We start from the raw sequence: 12,223 nt of genomic DNA on the forward strand, positions 1-12,223 counted from the left end.
GTCCTGAAAGTTGTGATAAGTTATCAAGCGTCAAATAATAGATGCTGTGACACCTCCCTGGATACCTTAAACTGCAGCAGGTTTTAGAATCAGTCCAGATAAATAAAGCGATCCACAAGTTTCACCGAACTGTCAGAGTGTTGTTCCATTAATCCGGTGACAGCAGGAGATTAGTAACATGAGACGCCTTACAGCAGACTGTCTGGAGTCTTACATGAGGAACTTCCACTGAATTTGAAGATAACTGGCTACCGAGGAAAAACTCTACCCTAGAATAAAGCCTGTATAGACAGTGTATCTGAAGTGATAAAAAAATGATGATGTTTGGTTTGTTTTTTTATCAAAGTAAATGAATGAGACGCACTGACACGAGCTCAGCGGGTTGAATGAGTCTGAAGGCTGTACTCTGCTCCTATCACATGTCAAGTTTAGAGCTCATCAGATAAAGAAAGTCAAATATTAAATGAAAGACTGTGACGTCAACATGGCAACATAGATACAGAGAAATAAAGACACTATAAGCACGAGCATGCTCAGCTGCTGCTTCACGATCCGCCTCCACCACGTTTCCATCCTCTGGGGAGCACGAATACCTGCTGGGAGTTCAACTCCACCAGTAATTGTGGAGATACCTTGTCACAGAACAAAGTCTTGGTCAAGGGGAACATCTGTCACCGTCTTTATTACTCCATTTTACACAGTGCTGAGATTTATAGCTTTAATAAAAACGTATTTTCCAGACTGCGGCCTGTCAGAACAAACACAATCTGCCGCGCTCGTTTTGTGTCGTGTTTTATATCGATGCTGCGACGCCGCAATACCAGTTTTCTGTACAACATGTTTCAGACTTTATGGGTTATATAGATTAAAACATTTGAACTGGTGTGAGCTGAATAGTTTGTAACGGCATGTGGCAGGACAGCAAGGTCACACTGTGAGGGGAAAACATGTACTGTTGAGCTGATCTTTTCACTTCTACGTGAATGTTTGCAGTAACATTTGATGTATTCTTACTTTACTCCACCTCAGCCTGCTACTTACTGAAACATCCAGCTTTGATTTATGCAAACTTGACACAGCTAAATGTACGAGCTACAAAAAAAACGAGAACAATGAGAGGGCAAAGCTATTGTAACAGGAAGAGAAAAGGTGTCGACTACAAAAGAAGCTGTATGCTCTTCCTAATGTGGCACAAGCTACAGACAGATACAGCGCCGATGGTTCAGTCTGAGCTGAGTAGCTAAAATAAACATCAAAAAAGAATATTCAAACCATCCGCGCACCTTTTGTGTATTTCTGAAGCCTGACTCTGCTCCCAGACCTCCCCCAGGGGGGGTCTCAGAGGACATACGGGAGTAGATTATATGCCATAAGCTGATACTGCTGATGCACATTTTTGTCTGGCAGGTCACTTCTGTCTCCGGCTGTGCAGCGACCTTCACACAAAGTGACTGTGGTTATCATACGGAAGCTTAAAATGTGCCTTAGCTTGTCCGAATTTCCAGTGCTCGGAGGTTACAGTGACAGAGTGGATGCATATAGTCATACATCACTGTAATCACATTACATTAGTCTGTAATGCAGTAATGTAACAGATTCGGTGATCACATTACGGCTACTGATGAACTACGGTGATTACTGCTGTTTTGAGCACATTACTCCTATTATTAGATCCCTGCGCTGGCTCCCTTATTGTCTGCACGTCTCTGAATGGTCTCTGGCCCAAAATACATCAGAGATATGTTTGCTGAAGCCTGGAAGGTGTCTCACTCTGGTCAGTTCATGGAGCCCAGAGTTCAGAGCAGATGAAGTGAAATAGTGTTTCGTCTGCTGGATCCAGCTCCCCCAAGAACTTAGATTTACGTCAGATGTAGCCGCTTTAAGGGCAAGATGAAGACTGTTCTTTTTTTCTCTGCTTTTAAGTGAACCTGTCTGCACTTTTACTCACTTCTTTTTATTTAAGTCCATTCCTGTTATATTGTATACTTTATGTCATGCTGTAATTTATCCTCATCTCTTGTCTTTTTTTATTTTATTTTGGGCTGTTTTAGTCAATCAGTTTGAACCTGTGAGCACTCTATCCAACTTTTTGATTAATTTACCTTTTATACATTTTTATTTTTTTCCAGATTTGCCTGTGAACCACTTTAAATATCCTCTGTGTATGATAGGGTGCTGTATAAATAAACCTGCCTGCTTGCTTGAGGCAGTCTACCTTCCTGCCAGGCACAAACTGATTCTCTTAGACATCCGACTGAGTCTTGTTTTCAACACAACATTATCTGTAAAGTGATCATCCGGGCTGGTTTTTACCAACTTTTCTATTGGCTTTGTGATTATACTTGATAAAAGAACGTATCAGGACAGTGATTTGTGCTACTACATGTCCGCATGTAAGGTTTATGTGGTAATTGTTAATTACATGATGACACATCTAAGACAACATTGTAGTAATGCAAAAGTAAGATAACAAGTAGTGTAACAAACTACTTTCTGTAGGGAGGTATGAAGTGAATTAATGCTGAAACAATCTGAGCTTTTCCATTAAGTTTAATCTACAATAGCTGCCTTCTAAAGGATTCCAGGAGGAAACACAAGGGCTCCACTGTCATGTCTGTCAAGTTTCTGCTTTGTGTGCACATTTTATGTCTTGTCTTTCCTGTTTTATTTTGAAATCACTAACCGGTCATCTCTGTCGTAGATCTACTTCCCACACCTGTCTCGTCATAACTGCTCCCGGATGACTTTCCCTCACCTGTTTCTCATCTCCCCTCATTACCTCGTGTATACTACCTTGTGTGTCTCACAGTCTCGTTGCCAGTTCGTCACACTTTCACAGTCTTCGTACCAGCCTTTCCATAGCCATAGTCACAGTCGAGCCATAGTCACAGTCGGTTTTGTTACGACCTCGCTGCTGTTTTTGACCTTGCCTTTCGCCTCTCGTTTTTTGGATTTCTGCCTGTGCTGACTGACCTTCTGTATACCGAACCCTGACCAATAACAAACCTGCCTTTTTGCCTGAACCCTATCTGTGTCGAGCATTTGTGTCCGCCTATTCTGATCTGAGTGAGTTCTTGACATCCACAGCTGTTACAGGCTTGATTATAAAAAAAAACCAACAACTAGTTGCTAACTGCGAGGTGGAGCAGTGGTTAGCACCGTTGCCTCGCAGCTAGAAGGTTGCCGGTTCGCGTCCCAGTGAGGACACCCGGGATCTTTCTGTGTGGAGGTGGTAATTGGTGATTCTAAATTATTCGCAGTGTGAATGTGAGTGTGCTTGGTTGTCTGTCTCTAAGTGTAGCCCTGTGATAGACTGGTGACCTGTCTTTGCCCTGAATCGTCTTGGTTAGACTCCAGCCCCCCGCGACCCCAGTGAAGATTGAGCGGTATATAGATAATAGATGGATGGATAGTTGCTAACTCCCTCTGTCTGATGTTTGTGCTGTGACGATGCTGTACAGCCAGAATTGAAAACTCACAACCTGCTCACCTGCTTAAAGACGCTGAAACTATCTGATCATTAGAATGGGAGGTCCCTGTTATAACCAAGTCGTCACACTGCAGCTGCTATAAAATATATTTTTAATCAACACTTTTACAACCTGTCTTTATATGGCCGACATAGCCAATGGAAAGTAATGTATTTTAAGCCAGTGGTTCCCAAACTGTGGGTTTGGACCTCCTAGGGGGGGGATGGGACACACAAAGAGGAGAAGGTGGGATGATTTACAGAAGTCAGTGGTTCCAAAAGATAATAAACAGAACTTATGATATGCTTCTTATTAAACCCATACATGTTTCCTCTGCAGTTCATACATGGAGAGCACCGTGCTTGATGTATTCTGCTCTAAGCCCACATTAAATCACTACAAAATAACATGAAGCCTGTTGGACTGTTTGTAGAGGCTGATTAGTAGCTACGTGCCATGTTTGTATGCTTCAAAAACCTGCACTGACAGTGGTTGTAGCAGTTCTCCGGCATTGTTATTTCGAGGGTAACGGGCTAAAAATGTTGGGAACCCCTGTTTAAAGCCAGACAGCTGACGGCCCTGTTGTGTTTCGATGTGTTTCAACACTCCTGCTCCAGCTGCATACTCTGTTCCTGTGGGGAAATACTGTCCTCCACTTGTACAAATAACAGTCCACCTGTACATACCTAAAAATTTCCAACTCAGGTATTGGAGACAGAGAAAGTGCTCAGAACTTGCAGGAACTTGTTGCAAGTCCAGCGAGAGTTAATTGACTTTTCCATCCATCAATGCGGAGCCTATTAGACATGCAGCCACCGTGCAGGAGTCGAAGAAAATAGTCTCTGTGCTTAGTGTCCGTTTCTGGAATACTGACAGCCAGAACTGTTTCTCTGAACGATAAATTCTTTTCATGCTCTAATGTACTTTGCCTGCTAAAGTAAATGCCTGTGCTTCAATATTATTGTCCTACCAAAGTAATAATGTCAGGAATAAGATGCAGTAGCTGGCATCAGATGGCGCCCGTCCATGTAGACCTAATCAGGCGTCCTTTAACGATGTAAACAAGAGGGTGTTTGGGTAATGTCCACTTTATTGTTCCCATTCCTCAGATAGTCAGATATAATGGGAGTCTGATCACGTCTCAATGTGATGTGGCTCACCGCAACTTTGACACTTATATAAAGTTTTCATTCTTCTGTGATGGCACTATAAAAAATGTAATTGTTGTCTGTGTTTGTCAATGTCAAGAGTGACGACAGAGTTTTCATCAAAAGCAGCAGAAAGAAGACAGAGTCTTGGCGGATGAATAATTACAGAACTGCAGTGGCATTTTATTTTCTTCCGTTAAATGCCAAGGTCAAACAGTTTCCAGCTCAAGCAGAGAAAACAAAGGACTTTCAGTGCACTATTGCACTGCTGCATTATTGATTTAATGTAATTTCTGATTAGAGGCAGCTACTTCTCATTTTTGTCTCAGTTCAGACGTGGCCCCCTCATGCTATGAATATTAATTCACTAACTTGTACGTCCTGTTTTGGCTGGAATCATAATATCCTAATTAAATTTTAACATGTCTTTCATTTCTTAATACTTTAAATTGTTTCAATGTATTCATTCACAATTCTCTCATTCATTTATAATGTTACCTCCATTACTTCAGTGGCATACAGATGCGATGCTAAGTGGCTTGAATTACAATAATCATACCATTTCACCCACTGGATGAATACGCTCTTTGTTTATGGCTCAGACAGATGAAATCTGAGTGCGTGTGTGTGTGTGTGTGTGTGTGTGTGTGTTTGTGTGTGTACATCTGATTGTGAGCGAGCACATGCTTGTGCATGCATACATCTCCACGGACGAGTGAAGGCAGGCAGATGGCATGTTGACGCTAAGCCTACACGTGCTGTACCCTCCGCATGCTTTTCAGTGACCCTTCACCTCCATCTGACTCCCATTCTTCAGATTCCACACGTAGCTCAGAGAGGTTTGGCCCAACTGTATAGGACACAACATGGTCGCCTGGAGTGACAATATTAATTCCTTATTTCGAGTTAATCAGTGCTGCTTCAGTACAGCATGTAACACACATAGCAAAACAAAACAAGCAAATACACACAAGGGACACAGGAACATGACAAACACCTGCACCCCAACACAACAGCCACACAACAAGCTCTACCACTGTACACTTTACAACCCAATCCTTATTCCTGCCCTGTTATGTGTGTTTTGGTGCATCTGAGGTCACTCCTTCTACTTAGTCTCAAGAAATCCTAAAAAATATTTAAAACTAAACAGAAATCTAGTTTGTAATTGTCTTCTTCATGTGCTACTAAGGCTGGAGCAGATATAATCAGTGTTTTTATTATAACCGACTGCATGTTGTATGAAATGTGTTGTGACAAATCCAGGGAGTTATTATCTGACTCTACTGTCGCCCTCAGCTCTAAGTGTCTAATAAATAGTTTTAGCTCATTGTTTTGAATGGATCAACCATTAGTTTGTTGGTTCAGTCTCATATCATCCTGCAGTACTCTTATTTTAAACCACTTTTTAAAATTGTTTTACATTGGTAGCAAATCCAATATGCATTACAACTGGCTTTTGTAGGTCAAAAAGACAAGAAAACAAAGAAATAAAGTGGACAAAAAGTGTGCATTAATTGTGTAATAACATGTCTGCATAGACCATCTTACACTTTGTCAGTACGAGTCCAGGCCCTGGTGGTTAAGTGTTTTGCATTTTGTGTCCTTGCTACTGACAACTCCATATACTGTACCCAGTAAAGATTGTAACCAAGGACTCCACAAGAGGGAATTGGAAAAAGCTGCCAGCGAACATCTCTTTGTGCTGCTGTCAGATCGACCCAAAGTGCATCCTGTAGTACTTTTAAAACATTTTTGCCTTCACAAAAAGAAGCTGAACACTACCTGCCCACCACCAGTAAACAGACAAAGTGATCGTCTAACTAGTTAACACCCTGAGACATTTACCAGCTGAAGAGTACGTGGAGACCAAAAACAGAGCTAAACAGCTTGTCAGAGACCTGAGAAGCTTAGAATTATGAGTTTTTTCTTTATATCTGCTGTACGTGTGTAGAAGTGTTTGCTAACAAGTGACAAAGAAATCCAATATTGCAGGTTTAAGGATTGATATGACAAATGACATTACTAAAGCACTAGATGACAGCCGTCTCCCTCTTTATTCAAGTGGAGACACTTCACGCCCAACCCTCCACCCTGACCTCCTCCCTGAGATGAAGTGACATTATTTCTAAGAAAACAAGCTTTAGTGAAGAGATCACAAGAGACTGCCAACCAGAAAAACACAAACAAAGGTCAGTAATAAAATGCTTCACAGCCTTATTATGTCTTCTATCCCTTAAACTAGGCTACTTAGTAGGTTACTTTATTGTAATTTGACATTAACAGCTTAATTATTATCATTTTGTACCGTCATGAACAGATGTGAAGAACTGTAATTTACCTATTATGTGAAGGTTAAAAGACTGTACGGTGGAATTTATAGAAAATGCTCTGGACACTACCATTTGCCGACTGCCATTCTGATTATCTTTTTATAAAAACACACACAAAATAAAATAAAATTAAATAGAATAAAATTAAATTAAATTAAATTAAATTAAATTAAATTAAATTAAATTAAATTAAATTAAATTAAATTAAATTAAATTAAATTGTGGAAAGTTAATATAGCACAATAAATCGCAAAAATAGGAAATATCCTATGAGACAGAATTAACTGCTTCCTATAAACTCAAGTCTGCATCACACAGATGAATCACTGCCAATTTACAAGCTACAAATACATGAAATTACAAGTTTCTATGCGCTACTATTGTTTTGTAAATTACTAAAGCATCTTCAAAACTCAGTTGCACATACATCAAAAAATGTGTGTTCGATTTGACTAAGAAAGGAGTTAAATATGTTCCTGTCTAATCAGTGGACACTTTGTTGGCGTCTGTGTTTCCACATGCGACAGCGAAGGGCAGATGTTTGCTCCACTGAGGAGGCAGCAATTAGGCTGCTGTGACAGATAACAAATGGAGACTTCACAGCACGTGAGACGGTTAATTAATAGCTGATCTAAATATGGCTCTGTACCTCTGCGTTACGTGGTTCGTGGCCTGGGACCAGGAGATGTCACAGTCTGAGCTTAGAGGTGTTCACATGTGTGTTCGTCCTGATCTTGAACATCAGTGTTGGATTCTACAGGAACAGCGTCATCCCTCTTTGTCCTACTTGTGCTCTTCCTTTTGAAATGCTGGAGGACTACTTCTGTTGTTCTCTTTCAGGTGCTGTGTCTCGATTTTGCGCTCTTCCACGCCGCTCTGTTTTGGAGGTCATGGAGATTTAAGGACTTCGAACGCACTCCTCTGTGCCTGACCTAGTTTTATTGAAATTTCCCATTCTGTGCAAACAGTAGCAGTTTTAGGTGTGTGAAATTTATTATGGCCTTGTTTCAGAAGTAGGGCAAGAGTGGAAAGTTGCGAAACATGGAGGAGTGGAGCGTTCCACAGGTAGCTGAAGTCGTAGGGGCATTAGTTGAATATTAATAGCAACATATTTCTGGGAAACAAATTGTCTTCTGTCATTTTCTATAAACTATTATAAAGAACTTCACCGCAGCATTTGAATCATTACATTCACAGCGCCAAGAACTAACTGTTGATGCCCCTAATATAAGTCCACCCTCCATTTGAAATGCACGGCTCAGGAACCCGAGCTTCCTAGAAATAGCAGCGAAAGAATCGCTCCTCTCCCTGTATCTGGCCGGCGGCCCACCTCCAGGTCTGGAGCTTTAACCTTCAGAGACTTGTGCTGCTGATGTGGCTTGGGGTTTTTGGCGGAGCTGAGTTTGCTGGGAAATCAGCCAGACAAAGAAGAGTGGGTAGATGAGCTGAATAAAGATTTCAATTGTGCTCAAGCGCTCAGGTTTCTCCTGGAAAAAGAGGATATTGTTTGGGTGGAAAAGATATTAGAAAAAGATGTGGCCCTATGTGTATTTGTGCAGACAAAGAAGGGAGCTTCTGGTGCGAAACAACTGTCTTCTGCACGTACAAAAGGATAAATAACTGTATTTACCAATGAATGAGTAGGAAAAATCTGAAAATAACGGCTAAATGATACACAGATGAAAGATAGAATATGAATTACTACTTGTGAAAGTACTATTTGAAAGTGGTAATGCATTTATAAGTTATCTTACATCTGGTCTTTATAATCGGTAAACCTTACATACTGTCAATTTGACCCATTTTGACATCTGACAACAGTAAAAATACCCTAAACATCATTCTTACAGCCTGAAATTTGACTAATTTTTCCTAAAGTGACCCAAAATACACAAAAATGAAAATTACAATGTTATACTTTTGTACTTTTGTTTTCTTTTTGCTTCACATTTTTGTTAACGGAGGGTATTTCGGGTCAATTTCAAGAAATCAAATCAAGAAAAATGGTGGTTTTAGGGAATCTTGAAACTATGAAACTGTACAGGCAACATTTTATGTGTGTTTTGTATTTACAACTATGAACATGACATTCTTCACTGCATGGTTCTGGTCAATTCTGACCTGTGGAAGCATAAAATATGAACAGCACGTAAGGGTTAAGCCAGTAATAATCTCCTAATTGTAGCTTCATATTTAACTGATTGGCTTGGCAAGAAATCTAACAAGTCAAGCTCCTACTTTATTAAAACATGTAATCTGTGTTCTGGTGTCTTTGCCTTCCTCAGACTCCCTGAACAGCCCCAAAACAGACTCAACACAATGACAGCAAATATAAATTTCTCTCAGTTATCAGTTCAGATGCACCAAATACAGTTTGTCAAATGCGGTGCCTTATTGAAATAACCTCGTAGAATTAATTATTTGTCCTTTCCCTTCCACATTTCTGCGATTTCTGCTTCGTAATGAGATCCCAGAGCCTGTCTGGCTGCCTCTTTGTACGGCCGACACATGCTCAGCGCTCGGGCTGCCTGGTTACAGTAACGTTAGAGACAGCCATTGTCTGCTCTTCTTTCAGGACAGCTCCGTGTGGCGGCTTCACCGAAAACAAGCTCGCAACTGTTTACTCTGACTTACAGTGGAACAGTCAAAACAACCCGACTCATTTGAATCAGAGACGGATCTTCTTATCTCGTTCGGCCTCGCACTATCTGCAGGTGTCGCTCACGCTGGCCCAGAGGGCTCAAAGCACTACAGCATGAGGTGATGCACGCAGATAGACTAAACACAAGTACATGAAGGAAGCATCTCGACCACTTATGCAATGCAAGAAAGTGAGAAACCCCCAAACACAAGCTGACACAGAAACACTGCAGGGTTCAGTAGGCCTGTCACAATATTTACATAATCATGTGATCGTAGTAACACTGATTTTGCACAATTGTTTGCATTCACATGTATAAAACCAGCTGGAAGAAGAAACTAACAGAGTTAATTTAATTACTACTTCTATGTTGTTTCCTATTGTTTCTTCTGCTATGGTTCAATGGCGCTGATTGTTTGTATTTGACTGGCTACATCTCAATGAGCATCTCTTGATTTTAGTGTCATGGATTTAGCTGTAAAGCCAAACTCCACACCACTGGCTATGAGCCAAATAAATAAGAAAAGTCCAGTGACTTAAAACAGGACATATCTTAGATTTTCAGCAAAAATGTGGCAGTCAAAGGAGATAACGGCAATAATCTAAAACTATGGGAGCCATAAAATGAAATGGAAGAAAATCATTAATTGCAAAAAAGTTGCAAACGTTTGTGCTCAACAATAACAACAAAAAATGAACACGACAGTTTACGTTAGTCTTTCTCAGTTATGACCAGCTTCTAATGAAGCTATCTTCAGCCCACAAACCAGGTTGAGTTAGAGAAATTACAGAGACATCAAATTCTGAACTCAAAGTAAAGACAAATTAAGTCATTAAGCCAATTGTATTAAGTTATCTCAACTTGAATTTAGTTGTAAATCAACCAATGCAGAAATTTGAGTTGAAAGTACACACAATATTAGGTTGGTGCAATTCCCAACATTATTATGTCAACAAACTCACAAAGTTTAATCTGAGTAAATTAGATGCTCTTTATTAATTGGTGGGATTGGTCCCCTGAATTATTTTTTGTGTGAAATTAAGAACACAAATCATGGTCAGAAAGTTCAAACAAGCAAAAACAACTTCTATGTTAGTGCTTTTTTCCACCCTTGGATACAGCGAGCATATCCCACCCACATGCATCATTTTTCAGTGTCCCATTGCAGTCTGTGCTACTTTGCAACAGTTTAGTATTCAGTTGTGTTGTCTGTGTTTGCAGCTTGTTTCTGCATTTGTGTTTTTCCGCTTTGCAGCTTCTATTTTTTTCTGAAAAACTCTGCTGGTCTGTCAAGTAGATAAAGTGTATTTTCACTTTGTCTTTTCCTTATCTGTTAAGTTGCAGTGCGTTGAACCTGCAAGGCCGCCATAATTGTTTGAGAAATTACTTTGAATTTTGTGTTGTTTTTTTTGCTTAATTTATTGGTATGCTTTGTACAAACCATTTGCATAAACAAAAACTGCACACGATAAAAAAACACAGGCACTTAAACCTCTAAATATGATTTATAAGATCATTAAGCTTTATGTTATTTAACTTTAAACATTGTATTCCCAGTGCAGTTACTGGTTCTAGCAGCTCAACTACTGAGGTTTTATTTTCCCGACTATGTGGGATCACCAGTTAGAAGCTGGATTTGGTTTTTACACAGTTTGTCTTGTAACATAAAGAGAACACATATACTATCTGTTAACATGCTGTGTTTAAAATGTTTGATATTTTCAAACTAATGTCTGGAAATGTTCCCTCCAAGTAAAGATTGGTTCCATCAGTAATTAGGATTTTAAATAAAGGTCATCAACATGTTTATTTATTTACATTTATTTGGATATAGAGTTGCGTGTTGATATTCTTTTCCTCTTCCTGTCACGCTAACAACTGATCAATGTCTGCATTATTTCAAGTTTTTCTTGTTTAACTTGTTATCCGGCTGCTGGAATCGCGTCAATTTGTCAGCTTGATCGGCTCGGCGGAGATAAGATGGATTTGTTGACTGAGCTGACAAAAGTCTAAATGCGCTGTGAGAAGACGTATCCCAAACTGCACGGTCTGTCGTGCGCGATGCCATGATTTAAAATTAGTTGGAATGCGTCTGCGTTCACAGCCTTACCAGGGCTTTGGTCTCCTCCTCGTCTTTGTAGTAGAAGAGCTGATCCCCTCTCAGCACGAACCAGCGGCTGTGCCAAGTCTTGACGAAGCCACCCTGCTTCCTGAGCCACCCGCACCTGACGACGCTCGGCCTCTGGGCCTCGGTGCCGGTTTGGCCGCCGCCTCGCTGGGGGCTGCCGTGGGACTGGTCGTCCATTACAGCAATCTGCAAAACAAGCGGAGCAGTTGTTCAGCTGTTTAGACTGACAGAAGCTGCGAGTTCCACACTTGGCGAGCAGTGCCAATATTCTGCAAGATTTCAAACCGACAGAGGGAGAGCAGGGAAACTGTATTAGTTGCAGATGCCACAGTCAAATGGCACAACAAGGATGTCTCGTATTCAAGTCTGTCATGTTCCCTGGGCTAATATTCAGGAAAAACTTGTGATTTTTTTTCTTCCAAATTTCTTCTTCAAAGCCTCTGAAAACAACACAGTGCCACATACTACTAGAGGTTAATTCTAATTATTTTTTTGTGATTCA

General features: G+C 40.4%; 1 protein-coding gene across 1 annotated transcript in view; it reads right to left on the reverse strand.

Moving 5' to 3' along the window:
• Positions 1 to 11,903, reverse strand: part of arhgap24 (Rho GTPase activating protein 24) — a 79,403-nt gene extending 67,500 nt beyond the window's left edge. The window contains exon 1 of the mRNA XM_008297109.1: positions 11,704 to 11,903. Within this exon, the coding sequence (XP_008295331.1) occupies positions 11,704 to 11,898 (195 nt within the window). The 5' untranslated portion in view covers positions 11,899 to 11,903. The remainder of the gene's footprint in view (positions 1 to 11,703) is intronic.
• Between the last annotated feature and the right edge of the window lie 320 nt (positions 11,904 to 12,223).

Source organism: Stegastes partitus, unplaced genomic scaffold (genome assembly GCF_000690725.1).
Source record: "Stegastes partitus isolate 25-593 unplaced genomic scaffold, Stegastes_partitus-1.0.2 Scaffold1186, whole genome shotgun sequence".
NCBI lineage: Eukaryota > Metazoa > Chordata > Actinopteri > Pomacentridae > Stegastes > Stegastes partitus.